Consider the following 26674-nt stretch of genomic DNA (forward strand, 5'->3'; position numbering starts at 1 on the left):
ACCACCTAGACTTTGGACACTTGAAACATATGTTGAATTAAAACTTAGTTAACAATACTAGATATCTAAAAATAATAGAGAGAAGCCCTTATACACAGATTTTTATTTTGTTCATAGCAAGCCAATCACTTATATAAAACTCAAATTATTGACATATATCACCAAGCATGTCAATTCTAGAATTTTAAAAACTGAGGATATGACCATATGCATGTTTGTAATTAATGCCAACCAAAAAAAATGCCTTCTGCAAGGAACCTTTCTGTCACAAACAATGTTGTGCCACAAGAACTGTTATCAATGAGATTACCCTTAATATCATCTACAAGAGAGATTGTATGTATGGCAATCTATACAATTGTTATTAAGAGGTTGGTGTTGCAAAGGAGTGACTAGAATCATCTCATAAGATTAAAGATATACCAAAAACCATCTAGGTTATTATGATGCAATATATAAGGTTTTGTGTCTAAGAAAACTTTAATGGTTTGTGTGTATAAAAATTTTCTTTTTTATTTATATTGTAATTTTTTTTATATCCCTCAAGCCCCTCTTTCAAAAAATGTCTTAATCTGTTATTATTCCTTTCCAGGTATTGACAGCAGCCCCTACACTCAGTAGGGAGTGTACGGGAGAGAGAATGAGGGTATTCTCTATTAGAATATTGCCTGTTACTAGTGTGTAGTGGTCTGTATAACTGTTATAACTGAAGGTCTGCAATGACTCATGGATGCCATCATCGTCAGACTGATAAGGGCCAACTTGGAAAAGAGATTGGGATGACTGGGAGTCCTGCCGATTGGAGATCTGAGACTCCTACTGAAAAAAAAATGGTTTATGGTGACTGAGTTTTCCATATTCATGATATGAGTAAGATGAAGGAAAAGAATTAGCTAATGGTATGTTAGAGTCCTGCAATCAAGGAAAAAACTGTAATGAGGTGTTGCATTAAGTAAAGTGCAATATTTTTCATACTGTCCCTTCAATGTGATGTCAACACTTCTGAAAGCTTACAGAAACTTCGGTGTAAGAATGAATTGTGTGATGTTGTGATTGTAAGTAATGAGGGAAGACAAGACACTGGCCCTCAGCTGTATTTTGGCATGCCATTCTTCAGTTTTAGCTGCCGTATTTCAAAGCAGATTGACGGCAGAGCATGACTGGTCAATATTAAGGCCATTGATTATTAACATTGGGGAATGTTTCGGTAAAGAATTCAGGCATTGAGAGTTCTGCAGTCATGGTCTTGTTAGGATTTGTGAAGTTCCGTTTTGTAACTGTGTAGTGATATATCTTGCATGTAGCTAGGTATTTTTTCTCTTGCTTGTACAATTTGCAAAAGGGATGATTAATGTATTCCAAATAGTTTTTTTGTTTCATTCACAAATAAATATTTTTTTTTGCTTGTTTTTATGAATACAGCATTTCATTTCAGAACCTCTCACTATGATGTCCTTTCCTCAGCCACTGTTTTCTTTAGTCGAGTTATTTAAAATTTATTTTCCCACACTGTGTCCAGTTATCAGTAGAAACAATATTTCCTTTCACCTAATGTTCTAACATTTTTTTCTTGAGCTTAAAACCATCTTACCTAATGAATATAGAGCTATATACAATATTCTACTGATGTCCCAGAAATGCATCAGTGGTCAAGCTACCTGTTAATCTAGCGCGTTAAATGAAAGGGAAGATGAAAAGCAAGATTCTAGCTGGGTCCCCTTGCCCAGTATAAATCAAGGGGTGGTGCCCAGAACTCCGTTCTCTTGACCTGTTACTTAGGTTTTTGGGTATTCCAACATTGTATATTTGTTGTGTAGTGAATGTCGGGTTGTGGTCGGCATTTGGACACTAGGCAGTTTGGGTACTACCTTTTGGCCACAGTTCACAAATCACTACAATGAAACCCAGTTTTTTTTTACTTAAGTCTCTGACAATGCGACATCAAGAGTTGGGAGATTAATTGTCTGCTTGCCCATAATCCATAAGGTTCACTAATTCCGAACAGAATCCTATCTATTTAATCCTAGGAGCTAAACGTGGATTTAATCTCACTCAAGTCCAGGTATCTTGCTAACCGACATCACAAGTGGTCCAATATTTAGGGGTTTCAGTGTTTGCAAAAAGTAAGGACCCACCGCCGAATCATTTGTCCGGCAAGTATTATTTTGGTTAAATAAGACTTTCAGTTCTACACCTGGTCATCCTACTGGTGGAGATGAGCTCTTTAACTGGAAATGATGAAAAGTTGCTCGTAGGTAAAGAAACGAAACTTGAGGAGTCTATCTAAGGATGAAGTAAGACATTTTTGGAATGAACATCATCTGGGATTTATGGAATTAGGGCCACGAGGTCTGGTGCTAGGGGGAGGGGAGGCCATTCAATGCCAAGGTGTGACTAGGGGACAGACCCAAAGCTGTACTGTACAGGTACTATAAACAAAAGACAAAAGAGGTTGCACAACAAGATATAAGAAAGAAAGTAGCAATGGAGGTAAAGTAAAAGGCTATATTTTAGGTGCAGCTAGGGACAGGACACTACAAGACCCTTTAGTAATGCTTACTGTGCAACACAGGGGGTGCACTACTGGCACTAACCTATGCATAAAATATCATCTTGTTCAATTTTCGTTCAAACAATGAGAACGAATTGGTCTTTTTGCTGCAACTCAAGGCTAAAGATCTTGTAAATCTGCAACAACCCTTTGCCAAATAATACCTCACCTTGCTAAGCAAAGGGCTCTTCAAAGAAGTCTTTGTTCTTTAGGTACTTTACATGGTAAATCTCTTCCAGGTCTTTGTCAAACTTAGCTCTCAGACTGGGGTAAAATGACCCATGTAAACTATGGAAAGGAACAAATTTGGGTGAAATAAGTTGCAATCACAACTGCCTCTCATACACCTACTTAGAAAGCAAGATCTTTCAGCAAGTTAAATAAAAACAGGAGATACATTACCTTAGTTTAACTTATAATTTGGCCCTAGATACATTTGCCCAAATGGTAATCAGAGCTTTGAAAAAAAATTGTCAGATTTCTTACCTATATTGATTAAATCTTTAAAAAAATATTAATATTAAATTTTGAACCCACCTCCTTCTGTAGTATACCAGTTGATACCATGCATGTAGAAACACAAAGAATACTCAAAGTCTTTTAAAACTTGAACAAGTGTGTTTAACTGATCAGCGAGCCAGAAATCAGCAAACTGCACAAAAACAAATGGTGCACAAACAACTCGACCCTGCAAGAGAAATAGGATCATGGAGTATCTATAATAAAAAAAAAACATATTACATAAAAATTAATAGAAATAAGACAATACTAAATACACAAAATGTGCTAAGGATGTTAGATGAAGTCATAGCTACTTGATGAATAAAGAAATCATCTTTTCAGCAAATAATCACTTTTCAACAGTTAAGGGCCTTACCACACTGTACATCTAAAGGAAATATCACATAGCTAATATCTGTAAGGAGCAAGCATCTTGATCTAAAAACAAAAACCTTTTTCTCTTAACTCTTATATTGTGAATCTGCATTCAGTGGTCTCTCATTCTATCAAAATTATTAAAGACCTTGATTCAACTCTGATGTATTCATGTAAGATGTGAGAAAGCATACACTACAATATTATACATTGGAATGTATTAACTTATCAGAATTCAGAAATTATAGTTTCAACAATGGAAGAGATCAGGTATGTTATTTCTTAAATATGACAAATTCGGAGGTAATTTGTACTTTTCCTAACAATACAAACCTTAGCTATTCAAAGGGGTATTACTTTCAGCGAAGCTGAAAGGACGAGCCATTAGTATTTAGCGAGGGTTAACTACCCATCCGCTAGTTAGCAGGGGGCAGGGGGGGCGTACCTAGCTACACCCCAAACTCACACACCTGTGACTGAGCTTCACTTTGCTTGGAGGTAGGACTTCGACGGGGGACAGGGTTGGCGAGCAAGTATTGATAAATAGCTAAGGTTTGTATCGTTAGGAAAAATACAAATTACCTCCGAATTTGTCATTTGTTCCGTACCTGGAATACAAACCCAACTCTATTTATAGGGGTGACACCCATTAAGAGGGTGGATGTCCCTGCCAATCTGGCTTTTTGGCCTTACCTGGGGTATTCCCTATTGTGCAGAGTTTCGTGCAAAAATAAGGAGACCCTAACACCTAGCTAAACCTGCTAAGCATGGTTTGCGGCCTACACAAGCTGTGTGTGGTGATATACTAGCAATGTGATATTCAAGGTAATGGTCATTCCGAGTCTTGTAGGAAATAACTACAGAGACCGAGACATTCCCAATATCACCTCGCCAGAGTATGGGGAGGCAACAGTATTGAAACAATACTAAGTTACAAAAGGGAGCAATCGTTTACCAGCAGAGGTTTGAGGTTAGCTTGTGGAGAGGATCCAGGAAGCTGATTTCCTAAAGAGAGGGGAGGATGAAGAAAGGCAGAGCCAGAAATTCCTTTTCATTCCCTCAGACTAAAACCTGGGTAACCAATGTCCTCAATCTTATGATACTTGTCCAATAAGGAGCTTAAGGTACTAAACCAGCTGTTGTGCAGCAACCACAGGACCGATAGAAAACATATCGAGGTTCCTGTGTGTCACGTCTTGCAGGTATTGGGCAGTGAACGTAGTTTGGCATTTCCACACAGCCGCTTGCAATACCTGCATCAAAGAGTAGTTCTTTCTGAAGGCCAGGAACATAGCTACCCCCCTGACACCATGAGCTCTGGGACGACGTGTTGGAGGAGAGTCGGGATTCAGGGCAAAGTCAATGACCCTGCGAATCCATTAAGAGATTGTGTTTTTCGTGACCATCTTGTTTCTGCCCATGCTAACGAAGAGTGAGGGCACTCTGGGCCGAGCTGTTACTGTTCTCTTGAGGTAGCGCCTCACACACCTTACTGCGAATAAGAACAGATAATCTAGGTCGTTAATTATAGAGCAGAGACTCATTATCCAGGAGGAGTCAAATTTAGGGTCCGAAAACCCAGGATTCTGAGTCTTTGCAACAAACTCAGGGATGAAGCTGAAGCTTACCTCTCTCCATCCCCTTAAATGGGCGATGTCATATGTGAGACCATGAAGTTTACTAACTCGTTTGGCTGTGGCCAAGGCGAGTAGGAACACCATCTTCCAAGTCAGGTGGCGATCTGTTGCCTGGCGTAATGATTCGTGCGGAGGTCCTTTTAAGGACCGAAGAACTTGAACCACATTCCATGGGGGAGGTTTCACTTCCAAACTGAAGACAGGTAAGTTCATAACTTCATATGAGGAGGGAAAGTTCAAGCAATGAGGAAATGTTAATTTTTTCAGTCTAAAGGCGGGACTCATGGCTGAGCGATAGCCTTTAACTGCTGAAACTGAAAGGCGCATTCTTCCCACAAATACGCAAGAAACTCCACCATTGCTGGAATTGTGGCATCAAGTGGATTGAGACCCCTTCCACGACACCAACCACAGAAGACGTTCCACTTCGCCTGGTAGACTGAAGCTGATGACCTTCGCAGGTATCCCGACATCCTTTTCGCAACCTGTTGCAAAAATCATCACTGAGTGAGGAGATGCTGGATAGTCTCCAGGCATGAAGATGTAATGAAGCAACTGCCTTGTGGTAGATGTTGACATGTGATTGTCTGAATAGATTGTGTCGTGGAGGAAGTTCTCTTGGGGGCTGCGTCAGGAGCAGCAGGAGGTCCGGGAACCATTCCGTGTGATGCCATAGCGGAGCTATGAGGGTCATTGAAAGATTGACCGATGTTCTGGTCTTGTTGAGTACTCTTCTCATCAGACAAAACGGTGGGAATGCGAATACGTCGATGTTGTCCCACCGTTGCTGGAATGCATCTTGGTATCTGGGACTGAGGAGCAGTACAACGGAAGTCTGAAGTTCAGGGCCAATACAAATAGGTCCACAGTCGGAGAACCCCACAAAGTCAGGACTTTGTTGGCTACTAGATGATCCAAAATTCATTCGGAATCCATTATCTGCAATGCTCTGCTCAGATTGTCGGCGAGCACATTCCTCCAGCCTGGAATGAAGCGAGCTGGTAGTGAGATCGAGTGGACTTCAGCTCACCTCAGTATCTCTACTGCTAGATGGGATAGGATAGGGGCTCCAAAAAAGTACCTTCTTGCTTCTTGAATCAGTAGAACTTCAAAAGTTCAAACTCGCAGCAAATGTTTTTATGTTGAACAGGCTTACATAAGTCCTTTTATAGTTTATATATAAAATATCTGTTTTAGTGTTGTTAATGTTTTTAAAATATTTCATTTTAATTTTTCACTACTTCGTATATCGTTTATTTATTTCCTTATTTTCTTTCCTCACAGTGCTATTTTTCCCTGTTGAAGCCCTTGGGCTTATAGCATCTTGCTTTTCCAACTAAGGTTGTAGCTTAGCTAGTAATAATAATAATACTGTGGTGTTATCACTCATCACTAACACCAAATGACCCACCAGGAACTGGTGGAACTCTTTAGGGCCAGAAATACAGCCTTCATCTCTATGAGATTTATGTGAAAGTACTTTTCGGACTCTAACCAAAGGCCTGAGGCCGTGTGGTGCAGCATGTGGGCCACCACCTTCTTTGGATGCGTCTGAAAACAGCATCAAATCGGGAGGAGGGACGAAAAGATCGACACCCTTCAGCAGATTCTCGTCTGACAGCCACCATCCGAGGTCCGTCTTTTCCTCTGATCCCATGGGAATCAGTGTGTCCAGGGAATCGAACGCCTGATTCCAGTTGGACATCAGATGGCACTGGAGAGATCAAATCCTGAGGTGACCACTGGGAAATAGACGGGCCAAGGATGATAGTTGTCTGAGGAGACATCACCACTTCTGGGATGGGAGTTCTTCTCGTCTGAGGAAAGGCCTTGAGAATTTCCTCAGCCTTGCTATCCTTTCGTCTGATGGAAAGGCTTTGTGTTGTTTAGTGTCCAATACCCTGCCCAGGTATACCAGTCTTTGAGAGGGAAGCAGGGAAAACTTCTCAGGGTTTAACATGATCCCCAGTTCTTGGCAAAGCCTCAGAAGTTTGTCTTGGTGCTGAAGAAGGGTTGCTACCTAGTTTGCTAGGATCAGCCAGTCGTCCAGGTAACGAAAGAGACGGATGCCGAGCCTGTGAGCCCAAGATGGCACTAGGGCAAACACTCTTGTGAAGACCTGAGGTGCTGTGGAAAGGCCGAAACACAGCACCTTGAACTGGTATATTTTGTGGTCAATGTTGAATCTCAGATACTTCCTTGAGGACGGATGGATTGGGATCTGTAAGTAAGCGTCCTTTTGATCCAGTGTACACATGAAGTCCTGTGGCCTTATCACTAGTCTGACCGTGTCTGCCATCTCCATGATGAACGAAGTCTGTTTGACAAACTTGTTCAGAGATGAGAGATCGATGACTGGTCTCCAGTCTCCAGACACCTTTTTCATAAGAAAGAGTCGACTGAAGAAGCCTGGGGAATCGTCGAGGACCTCCTGAAGAGTGCCCTTCTCCAACATGGTCTGGACTCTGGCCCAAAGGGTCTGTCCCTTTGCTGATCCCATTGCAAAGGAGCTCACAAGCACTGGATTCTTGGGCAGTGGAGGGAGAGATGAAATAAACGGGATGCAATACCCTGAACGAATAATGGAGATCGTTCAAGGTTCGGCCCTGAGCTGCATTCACCTGGTCCAGCAGCTTTGTAGGCATCCCCCACTGGTGGAAAACAGGGGGATGGCCTATCCTAACGTTTGTGGCTTTTACAGCCACCTCTCTGTTTTCCCCCATAATTGGACTTATTGCCTTTCTGGTCCTTGACACGAAAGAGCTTCTTAGATACCTTCGTATTCGTATCCGCTGCCGTTTTATTAGATGATGGATTTGTTTCGCTGGTCTTTGGAGGGGCTGGAGGTCTGTAGGCGCATGATGTCAGGGTCCTATGAAGGAGGGAGTCCGTGTTGAACTTTCTCCACCTCTCTGCACCCTGCTTGACGTCACTTGGCTCAAAGAGGAAGAAACCCTCCACGGAAGAGTGTTGAAGCCTAACGATCTCATCATTAGGGACCTGCTGGTGGAATCTCTCGGCACCACATCCCTTTCATTTCAGGATGGTGTTACACCACACGATCACTACCTGGTAGGCCAGAAACTTAATATTTTGGGTGCCAGAGAGAAGGAAGGTCTCCTAAGCTTTCCTGGTACGTTCTTTAGAGAAATCCTTGGTCCGTACCAGGATTCCCACAGATCCCAACCAAAGATCCAGCCACGGAGTAGCCTGCATGGCGTACTTTGCGACCTTCTCTTTGTTCAAGATCTCTGACTCTGAGAACGAGATCTGACGCAAGAGAGCCTCTCTAGAGAGACTCACTTGCTCAGTCCTTCAAGGGAGTAATGGAGAGACGTGGTCGAGTAAGTTTCGTCCATGATATACCTCCTCCGATTGACACCAGAAGGTGGGAGGAGTTTAGTGGACGAGGTAGAGCGATAAGACTCAGAGAGGGTAGAAGGCTGGGAGGCGATCTTACGCCGAATACCCTTTAACCACCAGGACCAGAGTAAAGCTGCACTGGTCTTCAGAGCCTTTTTTGGTGCCCAAGACACAGTCTAGGACCTTGTCTTTGCCTTCTTACGGGGCCATCTCTGGATCCAGTTACCCCGTTGAGGACCCTCGAAATGGTCAGAACCTACCAAAAGGCATGCTCCGACTCTCTCTGGTCTCCGTCTGAAGCTCGGCTGGCAGCGAGAAGATCTTCATCCATCAAGGAGGTCTCGCCTCAGGGTGGGTCGCAAGTCATCAACAGGAAGGCTGACTTGGCCCCTGGACCCCTCTGAGGGTCTCTTGAGTCCTGGAGGAGGACTTTGGTATCGTCTTGGAGTCTTTAGGCGCTTTTCTTGGAGGAAACAGAGGTTTTAAAAGTTTAAAGGCTGCTCATGAATGGCAGGGGCAAGGGACAGTGACACTGCCCTATCAAGTTGGACAATGGCCTAGAGACTGACCATATACACATATGATCAGCACCCTAGCCTCTCTCCACCCAATCTAGGACCCAGGAGGGGTAGGCAGTGGCTGCTGATGACTTAGCAGATAGAGCTTAATCCTTAGCGTACAAGGATGGTAAGGTTGCAGCAACCAAAGAAACTAATGAGTTTGTGCAGGCTCTAACCCCAGTCTGGCGTTCACCATCCAGAGACGTTACCACATAGGCCACCACAACTCACGGCAGAAGGTCTGGGATTAGCGACCTCAGAAAGGAGAGAAAAAAAGGAGCTGGAGGTGAGACAGTGTTCTCCTCCTGGGGTCTTTCCATTGGTGATGAGAGGCCAGAGTACAAAACTGGCTCTTCCCTCTGAGAGCCTTTCGATACGTTGAGTGAGGCACTGATGGGCAGAGGCAACAATGGATCCATAGGGGGAACCTCTACCCTTGGAGCCCTGACTGGAGTCAGTTTGACCCTTAATGAAGGAAGCTTATCAGGAGATCCCCTCATCCTCTTTAGGGGGGGAAGCAGTCTTTTTGGTCCATAGTCCCGGATCGGTTGAAACGAGGACGATCCTAAGGAAGTCCCGGGAGCTTCCATCAGTCACAAAGGAACCATCAGGACAAAAGACTGTGTTACAGCTCTGACCAAGGCACTGAACCACGGCTGTTTACTCATCGAAGCCCTCTTTGAAAGATCCCGAGAGTATGAAAAGTCCTTCCACGAGTTCTCCATGAAGGCTTAGGAGCTGTAGATGTAGATTTCCTTCCATGGGCAGGAAGTTTCGGAATTCTAAAACCCTGAAACTTGCCTCCTTCCTCCTTCCCCAGCTGTTGCGCTGTTACACGTTTGCGGGGAGGGGAATGGAGTGATGGCGAACGAATCATTAACCTCCTTACCTTTCCTAGCGGCCACTACCACCGCCTTTGATGGCTGCAGTTGGTGATCCTTGCTTGCATGAGGATGTGACGGTCGCTGGCGCGTTGGACAATGTCAAGAAACCTCCTGCTCAAGACGCGTTGGTGATTGCTAACGTGAAGATTGATGACTCGATGATTGATGAGAGGGAGTGTGTTCCCGCGTTGACGAGCGATACCGCGATAATGCAGGGCCAATCAATATCGCTGCACGAGAGGCAGGTCGGGGTGTCAACGATCTTCAAGTAACCGAATCATGGATAGCTGGGCATGAAGGCTGATGGATGTAATACGATTCACTAACTGGTGGGCGGCCGCGTTCCGAAGGAGACCGACACAATGGTTTGGGAACGCTATGAATTACGGCCGAACGCTGGCTAGTTGAGTAACGGATGAGCGATTCCCGAGATGGTGATAGTCTACACGACGCATGTGGTCGCTGTGGTGAACGCTGTCAGTTAGCGATCGGTGACGAGCAGGCAGTTTCCAAGATGGTGGGTGAGCAAGCGATTCTCGAGTTCTCGGTGTAGCAAAAGCTTGACGAGAAGCCGAACATGTAGCCGATTTACACATAACCGAACGCGTAGGTGGTACACGAGTTGTCGATCGTTGACGATGGTCAGGCGATTCACGAGCTAATGGAAGCGTCTGCGATTCATGCTCTGCTGGTCGATGGTGAGACTGTCGAGAAGGTGAGCGTTGAGCGAAAGCATGGTGTGATGGACAACGTTGAGACAAGATCAGAGACGGAGGCGATGGTCGCTAACCAGAAGAGTCAGGTTGGGCAGCTTCTTCCAAAGACGATGACGGAGGAGGCGAAGAGGTGAAGAGACGTTTCTTGGCTGAGGGAGCAGGAGCACCCTGGAGGCAAAGCAGAGGACAGCCACGGCGAGGTCTTCTTCCGCCGACAAGACAATGTACGAGCATGGGATCAGCAGGCTGATCGACAACAGGCCTCCGAAGAGAAGTCTCTATGCAAGACCTTTTACTGGAAAGGGAAACACTCGTCGATGAGACGTACCTCAGACTTTGCTCCCCCAACCCCAAAAGAATTTTCGTCAGGGGAAGTAGCGCAGACCTTGCCGGTGGAAGGTGGAGAAGAAGACGCAGTCATAGGAGCAGCTGACAGGGCAGCAGACAAGCTCTCCAAAACAACAACTTCTACAACAGACAAGGGGTCGACGTCTGATGCTGACGCTGACGCAAGTAGAAGATCCGCCTCTCAATGCAAGAACCGCAGCAACACCTCCTTGGAAGGATCACCGGGCAACCCCAACGACGGCCACATCTACAAAAGAGGAGAAAGAGACAAGGCTTCGCTCAGGGGGAGAGCCGGAGCAACGACACTAGGGGAGGCAGCACAGTCTCTCGAGGACCAAGGTTGGCCAGGAGTTAAATGGCCTACGCTACTACTCGTCAGCCCCCCGGAGGAAGCCATTCGAGTAGGAGCTTCGGCAGAAAGTCAGGATATGGAGGAGGAAACCTAGGGTATCTTCTGCTACGAAGCAACCTTCAAAGGCGAAGAATCCCTCTTAGACTTCTTCTTCCATCTATGCTTATACCTTTCCCACTGGGAGGAAGACCACTTCCGACAATCATTACATTTGTTGTCTACGTCGCAGCGTTGTCCTCTGCAGACAGGGCAAAGGCTATGATCCATCTCCACAGCAGACATAAACTTCCCCCAGGTGCTGCTATTTGATCCAGTACAAGTCTGCATTGTTATAGAAGAAACACAGCACACCCACACACACACACACACTGTAAAGAAAAAGCTAAAAACAGTTAATGGCATTCCTAAGTGGAGAGGATGAGGAACGGCGACAACCGGACTCCATCCAAGCCAAAAGCAAAGTGATGCTCAGTCACAGGTGTATGAGTGATGGGTGTAGCTCGCTAACCCCCTACACCCCGCTAACTAACGGATGGGTAGTTAACCCTCACTAAATTCTGGCTCGTCCTTTCAGCTTCGCTGAAAGTGATACCCCAATAAATAGAGGTTTGTATTCCAGTTACGGAACAAATTATATTTTTACCAAAATTGTAAAAAAGGGTCCTAACTTTTACTGGAATAAATAATGTAGGCATTGCTTGATTTGTTTGTATAATACTATTTATATAATATTATGAACATATATTTTCCTTATATTCATTGACAGGTTCATTAGCATGCTAATACTGTACACACCATTTGATATAATTTTTTTTATGTCAATAAATCTTTTGAATTTGAATTAAATTTGGAAAAAGGGGTGGTACAATAATCTTAAATGTAAATTAAAAATAGATAAAGCTTGCCTCAATTCTACCATTCCACCATGGAATAAATTCAAAAGTAAACATAAGGATAAGCCAAGCTACATAATTCTCCCATTAATATTTACAAGGGAATTACCCAAGCTCCAAGATTCCCACCTTACAAGCAACTTGACTTTCTATAAAAGCTGAGAAAATACTGAATAAATGCTTAATTACTGTAATTGGAACATGACATCCAAATCTAAGCATTTACATATATATTATGAATTACAATATTGGCACAAGAAACTCTATTGGACCTAAAGTCTAAAAACATTATAAGTACAGTATCAGCTTCTCTTAAAAAAGTGCTTAACAAATACCAACTTGGTACACCACTGAGCTACAGCCAGGACCCTTACCAAACATTAATTCTTAACCCTTTTACCCCCAGGCTATCTGGAACTTTCCAACCCTTAACCCCCAGGGGTTATTTTTTTTCAAGCACATTTTGCAGTATATCTATTTTTTAAATTGCTCTAACAGCCTTAATTTTCATCATAGAGAGATCAGGTTGGTCTCATTCTCTTGGAAAATGCTTGAAGTTTCTCAAAGAATTATCAAAAATATGCAAAAAAAATTAAATAGCAGTTTTTTGCAAGAACGTACCGGTACGTCCATGGGGGTAAAGGGATGGGTTTTGTGAAACGTACCAGTACGTCCTTTGGGGGTAAAAGGGTTAATGTAATCAAATATGGTAGCCACATCCCTAATATCATGATATCTTGACTTTCAAAATTGTATACTGTAAATCTAAAAATACACAGTAATTGTCAAAAGTCAAAACAATTTCAATATTTCATTTCAATTAAAATTACTCAAATAGAACTGTTTAATCTTGATAATTGTTTCTTTCAATTGATTATCTCACTTACCAGCTTTTTGAGTAACCAGAATCTAGCTTCATGATGGAACGTGCGTGTTGGATTAAGCAAAAACAGTACCATAAAACACAAAAGTGCTAATGGTACGCTATATGGTGGTATGGAAAGAGGAGTAGCAAACAGGAAACCAAGTACACTCAACGCCCATATTACACCTGGATGAAAATAAATTACAGAATTTCAATATAAACTTCTGAATACTTCTCAGTACACAAACTATAGGTTTCATAGAAAACTGTACAAGCTTTATACTGACAATTCAGTTTTAGTCCGACAGAAAATTCAGACATAACAAACTTAGTAAAGAACCCTGAAATATAATGATTATGTCCATATGGTCGGTCCCCAGTACTAAAACCCATACTTATGCATACTAAAGTATATTCAACCAATCTCTACAAAAAATTGTCAGGCTAAATTTTTTTTCAAACCATGAAATTGTCAGAGAAAAAATTCTGCATTTCTTTTTAATATTGATCAACTTTTATCATTCAAACATGAAAAGATAATGAAATTTATAGCATGCAATCTGAATATTCAATTTTTTTTTAAACCAAAATCTTCCATATGAAATCACCTTTGAAAGTGACTCCTATACATTGATAAAATAATAATACAGTAGAGTACTATATATAAAAAACCAACATGCTAGGGAAATTTCCAATGAACAACTTTTAAAGCATAAAATCCTCTTTTAAATGTTTTTTTTTTTATAAAAAAAAATGAACAAGAAACCGAAAAATGCTTAGACTTTTTAATCAATCGCAAAATAACATACCAGTAGTTTTAATGGAGTAGAATTGCACCCCTTATTTATTCAGTTATATTCCAGTAAAACAATTTACTAACTCATTGTATAAGTCACAATGGGATCCAAATATGTAAAGTAAAAATAATCGGTAACTTATTGTACTATAATACAGTATACTCCGTTACTATAAAAATGACAAATTCGAAGATAATTTGTATTTTTCCTAACCATACAAACCTTAGCTATTTACAAAGGGTTACCTTTTAGCGTAGCTGAAATGGCGAGCCATTAGAATTTAACGAGGGTGTATTATCCCCGCGCTAGTTAGCGGGGGGGGGGGTAGGGGAGTGGTAGCTAGCTACCCCTCCTCCCCCTCACACACAGGTGAATACTCACTTTCACTTAGAGGTAGGACTTGTCTTGGGGGACAGGGCTGGCGGGCAAAATGTGTAAATAGCTAAGGTTTTTATGGTTAGGAAAAATACAAATTATCTTCGAATTTGTCATTTGTTCCGTAACCGGAATACAAACCACCCTATTTACAAAGAGTGACTTACCCCTTAGGAAGGGTGGAAAGTCCCCAGCCATACTGGCTTTGGCTTTACCCGGGGACTCAGAATCCGAGTGAGTCGCACTCGAGAAAAGGAGTCCCTGCACCTCACAAGTTCCTTGCTCCGCAAGGAACCATGTGGCCTACGTAAGCTTGTGTGTGAAGGAAGAAGTGTGACCCGTCCTAGGCAGTTGACCTGGAGTTCCAGAAGGAACTCTGGGTTAGGACGTTCTCAATACCACCTCATCAGGGTATGGGGGACGCGACAGTATTGACTCAATACTCGGAACACAAGGAAGCATGGTTTACCTGCAGAGGTTTGAGGTCAGCTATGCAGAGACCAGGATGCTGCTTCCCCGTAGAGGGGATGATGAAGAAAGAAGTAAGGGCCAGACATACTTCTTTCGTTCATGCAGACTAAAACCTGATAACAATGCCCTCAACCTTCTGCTACCTGTCCAAAAAGGAGCCTGAGGTTAGACCAGCTGTTGTGTAGCCACCACAGAGCGATAGAAAACGGTCATTAGATGCTTCCAGACTCCAGCTTGTAGCACCTGCGTCACAGAGTAGTATTACTCGAAGGCGAGGGACGTTGCGATGTATCCAACATCGTGCTGTAGGGCGATGTGATGGGGGAGGGTCTGGAGACAGGTCGAGATGAATGTCCTTGAGTCCGGGCTGAAGAGGTATACTGGTGACTCTCCCCCCCATGTCCTCCTTGTGCTCCCCATTCGGCTGCAACTGAGGACAAACTGCAGCTGTTCCCAGTGCTAACCTCTCGATTCCTTTACTGGCAAGAAAGAGAAGGTCTTGGGACATCAGATACAGAATGGAGACTCGAAATCTTGAATGAATCGGACCGAAGGGCCGGGACCCCCAGATTCTGAGTCTAGCCAACAACTCAGGAGCGAGCCTGAATGTTGCCTTCCCCTCTTCCTTAGAAAGGGGGAAGTCATAAGAGACCAAGAAGATTGCTTGCACACTGGCCGTGGCCAGAGTGAGCAGGAGACCCAAGGCGGAATACAATCCGAGGCCTGTCGTAAAGGGTCTTGAGAAGATCTCTTAAAGGACTAAAAGTCCGAGCCATGCTCCAAGTTGGAGGTCTTCCTCCGACTAGGGCAGTTACGATCGTAGCTTCGCATGAGCGAGGATAGATCCAGCGGGCAGGAAAAAGTTATTCCTTTAAGCCTGAAGGTCAGGGAAAGGCTGAGCGACAGGCTTCATTGCCGAGAGCGGAAAGGAGTTTCCTCCCGCCGAAAGGCAATAAGACCGTTATTGCTGGAGAAGAGGCCTCAAGGGAAGAGGTATATCTCCCACGGCACCAACCACCTTAGACTCTTCACTTTGCCTGGGAGACCCCTGTGGATGACTATCGCAGATGACGCGACCTCCGTACCGCGACTGTAGCGGGTTGTCTCCTCTTGAGGAGGAAGCGTAGTGTCTCCAGGCATGAAGCCGAAGCGACGCCCCTGTTCGGGAGAGATGTCGCAGTGTGGATGCTTGAGTAGTTTGCGCCGTGGGAGAAGCTCTCCCGGGAGTTCCGTCAGGGGAAGCAGAGGGTCCAGAAACCGTTCTGCGCATAGTCCCAGTGGAGCTCTCCCATTGAAAGGTTGACAGACAACCTGGTCTTTTTGAGACCCATTGTCCACAGACAAAAAGGAGGGAAGACGCAGGCGTCGAAGTTGTCCCACCATCATCGGAATGCATCTTGCCAGAGTCTCGGGGTCTGAGACTGGGGGGAAAAATAGCGGAAGCTTGAGGTTCCAAGCTGTCGCGATCAGGTCCCCCAGACCAGCACTTGCTGGTTACCCAAGGTCAAAGACCCCCAGGTACTCTCTCTCTACGAGGCTCTGCTCGGATAGTCTGAGAGAACATTTCCCTGCCTGGAACGAGAGAGCCGATGGTGGTATTGAGAGAATATCAATCATCCCGGTATCTCTACTGCAAGATGTGAAGGTGTGAAAATGCGTCCCCTGTTGATTAGAATACGCCAGAATCATGAAGTCGACGGGCACGGGGCGACTCGGCAGTAGCTGTAGGATCTGTAGAGGGGTCAGACTAAGGCCCCTAAGCCTGCCTGAATGATGGAGAGGTATCCTTCAGGTCTTGACCATAGGCCTGGACCGGAACATGCCCCCCCCCCCCCCCCCTTTCCTTTGACGAGTCCGAGAACCGCATCAAGAATGTGGGGAAAGGACGAGAATATCCACTACCATCAAGAGGCTCCATAGGTCAACACCCATTGCAGGTCTAATAGTTCCGCTGGTCCCATAGGGCCAGGGAGTCCGGTTAAACATTGCCTGAAGCCACCGGAACTTGGATCGCCCCACATGGAACTTATCCTGAGGCGACCGTTCGGACTATAGACGGGTCAATGAGGAAAGGAGAACTAGGAAACGTTCCAAGGTAGGGCTGAAAGCTCTGCTTGACTGAGGACAGGTAATGCGACTCTCCTCAGTCTTGCCACAGTCAACCGAAAGGAAGGCTCGGAGGATGTGGTAACAGAATCTGGCGTCCCCAGGTGGTCACCCATCCAAGTACCGACGTTGCATAACCTCGCTGGACGGACGAGAAGCGGGGTTTCCAACGTGGTAAGGCCGTTGACTCAATATCATGGCCAGATACTCCAGATGTTGAGGCAGAGGAAGAGAAGGCTCCAAGCAAAATACCATGAGCCCACACTCATGGTAAGCATCCGGAAGCTTGTCCCGGTGCTGAAGAAGGTCGAACCTGAGCCTACCGTAGTTGACCAGCCCTCCAAACAGCAGAGGAGGCGGAAGCCTGCACCTGAGCGGCCAAGAGGAAGGCAGGGAGAGTTCTCTGGGGAAACAAACCTGCTATGCCACAGCGGGATAGCCACACTGCATCATAAGCAGGAATACTTGCAGTCTAGGCTGAATTCGACGAGCACCCTGGAAGATGGATGGAATGGAAACTGAAAGTACCCGTCCTTCCGATCCAGGGTTTAAGGGGTCCTGTCGCCTCGTTACCAGTCTGATCGATTCTGCTGGTCTACGCTGGCCAAACTTTGTTCGACAAACTTGATCAGGGCTGAGAGGTCGACTACGGACATCCCCTCTCAGATCCTTCCTTACAAGAAAGGATCGACTGAGGGGGCCGGGGGTGAAGCCGTCAATGATCCTAAGGAAGACCTTCGCCTAAGGTATGGATCATTCTGCCCAACCGGGCAACTCTGCTGACGCTATGGCATAGAGGTTCAGAAACACTGAATTTGCTGACAGAGACGGCAGGCGCGATATCCTTGGCTAATCACAGAGATTGTGCGGGAATGGGCATCGGGAAGCTGTCTTTCGGGTGAGTAACCTTAAGCATCCTTCCAGCGAAAAACCTGCAATCCTAGAGTTCGTGAACTCCTTTTAGGACTATGCCCCCCCGGGGGAGTCTCCCGTGCCATCTGTTCCTGACAGGAGGAAACTGCAATTGGACACCTTGTCCCAGTTGTCGTAGCCGATAACTTAGGCCGACGTGGTTGAAAGAAAAGGGCGCTGGAGCCCTGCAGAGTCTGGAAGTAGCGCCTTGGAGGAGTGAAACCAGAAGTCGATTTCCTCCGCACAGCAGCTGTCTAAGTTTCTGTCCTTGGGCACAAACAAACTCTTCTCAAGGATGGAAGGGTGTCTGAGGTCGTCGACCTCCACAGATGAGACACCCAAAGGAAGCCCTCAGTCAGTGCGTCCAGATGGTACAACATCGAGCTTGTCCGCAAGTTAGATACTTAACGACGAAAGGCCAAGGTGCCTGAGCTCGAGAGGAGGAAAGTACCCCTGATCTTCCTGTAGCTTCCTTGAACCAAACCTCGGGCCGTAACCGAGGAGGGAAAGAACCTGGTAAGCTCCCAGAGGAAGAGGTAAGCAGTCACCCCTTGTCCGATGGAGAAATCTCGAACGGAAAGCCCCCCCCCCCCCCCCCCCCCCCGCCAAAAATCCTTCCAGGGAATGACGGGGAAGGGCTAACCTAGGTTCAGGAAAGAGGAGTGTTGCTCAGATCTCCCTTAAGCTTCTCCTATTCTTGCAAGTGCCATGCTCTGCGTTTACGGGGTGAGGCCGTGTTCTGGAAATACGCTCCAGAAGAACTCGCCAGGCTGCGAAAAACCCCATTGGGAATTGTGGTCGCAATCGCCCTGGAGCTCGCGCGACGGAAATTCAAAGATTTTCGCGTGGGCGAACGTGGAAGCGCCCATGCGGGGTAACGCAAACGAAGGTGAGCGAAGGAGCGCAGAAGGAGGGCGAGCGTTGTAGGAAGGGCGAGAGCTGGTGGTCGGCGAGCGATAACCATAGACAAGCAATGGATACTGCAAGAAATAAGCCGACGTTTGTGCGAAGAAACACTGTAGGTTTGCGAGACGGAACACCATCCGTCCGCGCGATGGAAAAACCGTTGGTTCGCGCGTGGGCGAACATTGGAGAGCATGGGCGCGGACGCGCATGAGCGTAGACGTGCAGGCACGTGGGCGTGTGGGCGCGCAGGCGAGTGGCCGCGCGGGCGCACAGGCAAGCGGTTGCGTGGGCGAGCGGTCGCGCGGGCGCGCAGGCAAGCGGTCGTGAGGGTGGGCAGGTGGATGAGAGCGAGTCCGAGGCGGCGAATGCAAGCATTAGCGCGATGGCGAGGAAACCCGCAGCCGCGTGGGCGAGGAAGACCGCTGGCGATATGGATCAACAAGCGATCGGTGGTGAGCTGGTGAGCGCTAACGCGCAGGTTGGCAATGGCGCGTTGTGTTATGCCGACGTGATGGTCGAGCAGCATGCGCAGGTGAGCAATCGTGCGTTGGCGAGCAGTATGCGAAGGTGAGCGATCGCGAGCAGCATGTGCAGGAGGGCGATCGTGCGATGGTGATCAGCATGCGCCTGGTGATCAGTATGCGCCTGGTGATCAGTATGCGCAGGGTCGCGCGATGGTGATCAGCATGCCATGGTCGCGCGATGGCGATCAGCATGCGCAGGTGGGCGGTCGCGCGATGGCGAGCAGCATCCGCGATGGCGATCAGCATCCGCAGTTGAGGGTCGCGCGATGGCGAGCAGCATCCGCGATGGCGATCAGCATCCGCAGTTGAGGGTCGCGCGATGGCGATCAGCATCCGCAGTTGAGGGTCGCGCGATGGCGATCAGCATCCGCAGTTGAGGGTCGCGCGATGGCGATCAGCATCCGCAGTTGAGGGTCGCGCGATGGCGATCAGCATCCGCAGTTGAGGGTCGCGCGATGGCGATCAGCATCCGCAGTTGAGGGTCGCGCGATGGCGATCAGCATCCGCAGTTGAGGGTCACGCGATGGCGATCAGCATCCGCAGTTGAGGGTCGCGCGATGGCGATCAGCATGCGCCGGTGAGCTAGTAGCTGGCGAACCATGTTCCTTCAGAAGTGTTGGAGAACGTTGGCGTGCCGGCTGTAACACATGCGGGCGATCCGGAGATCGCCGAGAGACAGGTGATCGCTGGCGAGCTGATGATCGCTGGCGAGCTGATGATCGCTGGCGAGCTGATGATCGCTGACGAGCAGAAGGCTACGCGTGGAAGCCTGTGCATAGAAGAAGAGTCCTTGACCCCGACCTGAACCGAAGTTCTAGATCGTGAGGGCGAATGTGGGCGCACAGGGCGCATAACAGGAACCAACAGGAACAGTAGGGATGATCATCTTGAAAGCGCTGACGAACAGGAGAGCGCTGATGAGCAGAAGAGCGCCTGTGTGTTAACACTGAGCAGGAGAGAACACAGCAGAAGGGCGCGCAGGGAAACCCTGACACGCAAGGGAAGAACCCCCGTGGGGGCAACCCTTTGCCCCGAAGGGATCGTTGTCCGCCGGGAGACTGATGTCCGTCGGAAGACCGCTGTCTGTCGGGAAGACCGTTGTCCGTCGGGAAGACCGTTGCCCGTCGCAAGACGAGATCAGACTGCTGTCCATCTGCACCAAGGCAGAAGATCGAGAAAAAGGAGTTGTAGGCTGCAAACGGAGATCCAAAAAGGCGCCTCAAGCACCCTTATAGGGAGATGAGAGGCCCTTACGACAAGGCAGACGGTGGGCCTACGGCGAGGGAGGCCAACAGCAACCGCAACAGAAGAAACCTCCGAAGAGGAGTCTCTATGAGTGTACTCTCTCGCGAACGAAAGAGAAACACTTCGTGGAAGAGATTGGTCAGCCAGTGACCTAAAAGGAGCAATCCTCCGAAGAGGAGCTCCTGCAGTTGCCCAGCCCCTTGAGCGAAACTGCAGGTGCGACCGCTCAGCACCAAGAGCATAGTCGCACGAAAAAAGGCAAGAGAAGAACTCCCCAAAAGGGGAAAAACTCAAGCCTGGACAGGAAAAACTTCCCTCGGAAGGAAAGTTACCCGCCCAAGGAGGCAAGCCTCCTGAGAGTTCTAAAATGAACTGGAGAGCTGTCCGTCGACACGGGAGTACTTCCAGTAGAAGGAGACACGCCCCTGACAAAAAAAAAAGGGGGGAGGCAGCAACAGCCGAATCCCCAGGACTCAACCAGACAGCTCACACCGTTGCCATATTACAGAAACGAACTAGATCGGTAACTGTAAAAAAATAAAACAAATAATATTAGTACACATTCATTCCCCGGGAAGGCTCCGAAGAGGAATCCCGAGGGAAAGGAACAAGAATTACACAACAGGCACGTGCCCTCACAACCACTTACACTCACGGAAGGAGAGCTGTAACCAAAACAGAATTATAACAATTATAATTATGTAACTATGTAATAATGTAATTTAAAAAAGAATGAACACTAAAGAAAGAACGAAAACCCCGAAAGGAATCGTTCTACAAAAAACAACTACAATTAGATTCATAACTAATCGAGACAAACGTACGGCGTAGCAACCCCCCCACACGGAAAGGAAGCTACAAGGGCGTAGTAAAACGTAGTAAAAGGGTGAACGACCTCAAGAGAGAGAGAGAGAAAGACATAAGTCAAACTCGATCGCCACCCATAAAATTACGCCGTGGTGGCCTAACTGCCGAGGACTCCACGTAGATATCGTACACTACACACACAAATCTGAAAAGGAAACTTACTTATTTCTATACTCAAATATATATACAAACATGAAAACATGTTTACATATATATTGAGTAAATGAAAAGTAAGCGATTAAGTAAAGACAAAACAAACAATGGCTGCCAAGAGAGGACCAAGACAGAGACGTCTGTCACAGTCCGAGCCAAAAGTGAAAGTGAGTATTCACCTGTGTGTGAGGGGGAGGAGGGGTAGCTAGCTACCACTCCCCTACCCTCCCCCGCTAACTAGCGCGGGGGTAATACACCCTCGTTAAATTCTAATGGCTCGCCATTTCAGCTACGCTAAAAGGTAACCCTTTGTAAATAGCGTGGTTTGTATTTCGGTTACGGAACAATAATCAATTTCTTACAATCAAACAAATGACAGCAGCATACCAATTCAAGTAGAAATATCCAAAGTTCTATTATATGTCAAGGATTGTCTATAATATAACAATTTTACAAGAAACCAGGTACTATATGTCATCATACCAAATATGGCCGCTATCTCAATTAGATGTTGCTCCGTTAAATGATTCCTGGGGTCAATTTCGAAAATAAGTACATGATTAACACCAGAAGACCTCCATCCATAGATGTTGATGCCAATCAGAAAGAGGAACAAGATGATCAACAATGGTCCTCTGAACAATCGAAGTACAATCTGAAGGTTATGTTGTTCCCAATTGAAGATACCTGAAAAGTTAATGCAACTGTTCTATTTATTCAGGACTTATTAAATAAAATGCTTGAAATACATCACATACACTCTGTATTCAATACAATGAAGTATAGTATTTAATTTGAGCTGAAAAAAAAAAAATTTACAGTATGAATGTTTCCAAATGAAGACTGATAATTTCCTTATTCCTATCCATCATAATCAAATACAGCCATTAAACCTTAGGCAAACTTCAAGTACCATCAACGATTTTACAAAATAGCTTTGTGAACTCACCTGACAGAATAACTGAAACAACAAGCACGATAAATGCGCCTGAGAAGAGACCAACTTTAAATGTAGTCCATGGGCTCTGTGCCTCACCAAGAGGAGGTACACGCAAGCGCTTCATGGCCTTTCCTCTGTCGCCATGTTCCAACTCAGATGTGAAAGTTCCCTCGACCTAAAATGGTATTCAATATAAAGTGGTTCCTGAGTCTTATTACTTATGTTGTAGCATTTGCAATTCTGCAATTCTGAACATATTTCAGTAAGTAATGAAATAACAATTAATGCCATTTCAATAATGTAACATTTCAGATGTATACTGATTAATTACTGTACTTATAAAATAAACTTAGAGAGTTGTATTACACCCTCCAGTATAATCATCATACAGATATAAAGTTAAGATGAATGCATCATACCTCTTGAATAAGCTTATCAATATTTTTGTTTGTGTTGAATGGTGAATTATCTACATTATCTTCTCTCCATTTTGCACCATTACTTGTTGACATGAGCTAGAAGGAAAAAAATTATGTAGGATGTCATTATTTTTGTGATATTAGAAACCAATAAAAAATCTTACATGACCATAAAGAAAAAACCCAATTACAGTAGTACTTTAGAAAAAAGGAGTCTGGAGATAGACACTAAATTTGAAGAATACATTAAAATTAAATAGCTTATAAACTTCTAAAAATCATCAAAACAATAAATAAATAAACAAAAAGAACAGTAATCAGCATACCTTGTCATGCTTTTTTAAAATCTTTCTAAACCCAGTGAAGTTGAGGTTTTGGTAATTCTGTAACAGAATAAGACTAAGGTAGAACTCTGAAAATGCTAGTTTGAGATCTTGCATCTTTCTGGCAGGGACATTAATCTTTGGCAGGAAAGTAAAACCTTTCCTGTTTCTCAGTCCGTCACCGTGTTGATCTTTAGATGCTTGAAGGTCAGATTTTAATGTGGAGCATTTTCTCGTAGCCTCGGCCATTTTTTCTGCAAAAAGAATATATTTTCAATAAGAATATTGATAAAACAGTATTGTGCAATAATGAATAAAATGTATTCTTGCCAAATAAGTAGGAAAATGACAAATTTGGAGATAATTTGTATTTTCCCTAATACAAACCTGTAGTAATTCAAAGGGATTATCCTGTCAGCTTTGTCGAAAGGATAATCCTATAAATAAAGTAAGATTTGTTAGTGAAGGAACTAACATGAATTCTTTAATGTTATACAGTATAGAAACCACAAGCATACAAAACAACCCTCTTTCCCCCTTTTCATAAAAGATTATCAAGACATATCTTTAGTGTATTTTAAGGTTTTTACTTACAACATCAAAAACTATCTGAAACTACTACTTCTAAAAGAAACAGCATTGTTCACTGTATATAAATAACTACAGTAGTTCCCAGATATACAGTAATAATAATTCAACAACAACTAACCTGAGAAAAATGTGTTGATTTTTGCCAGTTCTTTGTCGCATACTCGGAAAAATTGCTCATCAAACCTAGCATAATATCTTACTATAACTTCAGGCTCTGTTACTTCAGGGGACGGCGCCTGCTCAACAGCAGCGTACAACATGGCCTGAAAATAATTGAAGAATTAATGTAGTTTCAAAACAATAATAAATCTAGTAAAGTACATCAGTATTAGTATAACTATTATTATGAGGATGAAGGTCTTTACCGAGAATTTTTCACACCACATAAATGGAAGTTAATAAAAATATTCACATATTGTACCACATATACTATACTGTAGATTCTAAAAGATGTGGCTTGATGTTAAGAGGATCCAAGCCAATTCCAGAATTAGTCAATTACCTTTTGACTTGCTCATAAGAATGAGTACACATCATGGATAATAATACGATACTGTACATTTATAATAACGTATAAACTGCTTGGTTTTATAATAAAGGGATTTTGACGAAGGAAAAATCTATTTCTGGGGAGAGACCTGTGACGCCCGTCACGGCCCTCCCCTTTGATGAAGGGATTATCTAAATAGAAGACAGCCTGTGAATAGGGGTTTTCACACGCCCTTGTTAAATACACGACACCCACAAGGTGATCGCGCGAGGGTTGTAACCTCTGCATTCAATGCTTTTATCTTTCTCTAGTATATTTGGAAGATTTATTTTAGAAAAGTGTAAAGAAGGACCCTTTTCACCGGCCGTCACAGATCGACCCACAAAAAAAAAAAAAATGGGTGAAATTCTCATCTAATATAAATATATCTCATCTAGATGAACCAAAGATTTATGTTAAATAATCTTTGCAGTTATCCTATTTCTATCCTTTAAGAGACAATTTTGATTTATAAACACCAATATTTTCTTTCAATGGAAGATTAGTGTAGGGAAAAGTGACAAATTAAGATGTAAATTGGAGAAAATTAAGACAAGCTGTAGCTACTGTATAATAAACAACACAAAATATCTTCATGCACTATTAAATGTGCTTACCTCTCCACTAGTTTATGAAGATAAGATATTCAACAGAATCTTAAGTAATGTAAGGAAAAAAAAAAAAAAACAATTTCCCACGACATCCCATAGCGTACATATAAGCTAACATGACCAGATGCATACTTTACCTTCATTTCTTCATAACTTATATACTGCTTCCTCCATTCTGGAGTGATGTGCGCTGCGAGGTGCTCTGCAAACTTCATTTTGGTGGGTGGTGATGACTAGATATTTTCTGGAAAAAAAAAATTTTACGAAATAAGTGGACGGCATTTAAGAAAATCTGAACTCTTAGATTACATTTTCCCATTTAGATTTAATCTTATGAAAGAATTCACTTCCAATATATTCTTATCTGAATCTTAACCTCATTTAGTGAGCATTCACATCATCCTGTTATCTATTGAAAAAAAAAAAAAAACAATGAAGAGTTAATTCCGTGGTGACATCTTCAAACAAAAGAGAACATAACATAACATTAAAAACCCTTGATTGAAAGGTTTTATAATATATATAATAAGGGTTTCATGTTGTTGACATTTAAATCGCCTTTTTAAATCAATTTTACACCTGATGGAAGATCAACATACTATACACGATAAACTCACAATGTAGTAAACTCCTTGATACAGTTACCATTAAATAACATACAAGAAGCTCACTCATCTTGTTCAAAACATCTGAATATCAACATCAATTACACTGCATTATTTGCAATCAGTGATAATATGAGTCTTTACTTTTGCCCGTCAGCTAAGACAAGACCATGACAAAATAGATAACTCCTTGCATTGTAAACTCTGAGGCATAGCTTACACTGAATACCATGCAAGGCAACTAGTTGAGTAAATATCAAAAATTTTAAATAATTTTTATTTTTCCTAACATACTTACCGAGAACTACTTTTCTTGGAGTCACTTGTGAATCCCTCAATCTCGACCAAGGTTTTTCCCGCCGTTACCCCCCTTACTCCGCTCTACATAGGCTCACCCCCGCCGCCAGAGAATGCGCCCTGAGGACAGGATTAGGGCAGGTCACTGCTTCTCTGGGTCAGCGTCCTCATTAAGTTCGTCGCTTAGCCCAACTTGGCAATGGAAGGATGGCACTCGGGGACGGAAGGGAGGGCCATTACCCGAAAGTAGTTCTCGGCAAGTATGTTAGGAAAAATAAAAATTATTTAAAATTTTTGATTTGTTCCAACACAAAATACTTACCGAGAACTACTTTTCTTGGAGACTTATACTTTAGGAGGCGGGAGTGCTATTCTGACACTTGACTCGGCACATAGTGCCTAGAGGGCTATGGAATGCGGGGCCTATCAGAGTGCGGAGTGAGGGTAACTGTGGAACCTTACGCTATTATCTAAGACTCACCTCTTACAATTTCTTCTGGCGATTTTCTCCTGATGTAGTCGCGAAGAATTTGTTCACCGTTGGGGACAGTTTCTGGCCTACAGCTACACGGCTTGGAGGGCGGCAATGACTGTCCCAATGGAGAACCCGTCCAAGGATTTTCTTGAATAATCCTTGAGGTAGTGGGCAGTAAAGGTCGACTGGTGCGACCAAGTGCCTGCCTGCAGGATCTGCCCCACCGCCATGTTTCTCTCAAAGGCCAAGGAGGTGCTCAGACCCCTGATGTCATGGGGGCGGGGAGTGCCTGGCACTGCCATTCCATCCTCTTCATAGGTTCTAGCGATGACTTGTCTCAGCCAGAAGGAAATGGTGTTCTTGGAAACTTGTTTCCAATTAACACCTGTGGAAACGAAGAGGTTCTTGGCACCTGGTCGGAGATGAGCTGTCCTTTCCAGGTATTTTCTGAGCGTCCGTACTGGGCATAACTTCAAGTCTTCC

At 44.5% G+C, this 26674-nt stretch overlaps 2 protein-coding genes and 1 long non-coding RNA gene across 4 annotated transcripts in view; 1 reads left to right on the plus strand and 2 right to left on the minus strand.

Moving 5' to 3' along the window:
- Positions 1-1298, plus strand: part of LOC137647246 (uncharacterized) — a 41368-nt gene extending 40070 nt beyond the window's left edge. The window contains exon 4 of the long non-coding RNA XR_011045547.1: positions 593-1298. This is a non-coding gene — a long non-coding RNA (uncharacterized lncRNA). The remainder of the gene's footprint in view (positions 1-592) is intronic.
- LOC137647242 (solute carrier family 53 member 1-like) overlaps positions 1-26674 on the minus strand; it is a 318023-nt gene that overhangs the window by 25047 nt on the left and 266302 nt on the right. The gene's annotated exons all lie outside the window — the stretch shown is intronic.
- The window catches only part of LOC137647244 (solute carrier family 53 member 1-like), a 65599-nt gene that overhangs the window by 21084 nt on the left and 17841 nt on the right, over positions 1-26674 (minus strand). For both annotated transcript variants that reach the window (XM_068380632.1, XM_068380631.1), the window contains exons 2-9: positions 24952-25058; positions 23793-23937; positions 23087-23337; positions 22761-22856; positions 22351-22516; positions 21885-22088; positions 13068-13231; positions 3089-3239 (exon numbers count right to left, since the gene is read on the minus strand). In XM_068380632.1, the coding sequence (XP_068236733.1) occupies positions 3089-3239; positions 13068-13231; positions 21885-22088; positions 22351-22516; positions 22761-22856; positions 23087-23337; positions 23793-23937; positions 24952-25029 (1255 nt within the window). In that variant the 5' untranslated portion in view covers positions 25030-25058. The remainder of the gene's footprint in view (positions 1-3088; positions 3240-13067; positions 13232-21884; positions 22089-22350; positions 22517-22760; positions 22857-23086; positions 23338-23792; positions 23938-24951; positions 25059-26674) is intronic.

The sequence above is a fragment of the Palaemon carinicauda genome, chromosome 9 (genome assembly GCF_036898095.1).
Source record: "Palaemon carinicauda isolate YSFRI2023 chromosome 9, ASM3689809v2, whole genome shotgun sequence".
NCBI lineage: Eukaryota > Metazoa > Arthropoda > Malacostraca > Decapoda > Palaemonidae > Palaemon > Palaemon carinicauda.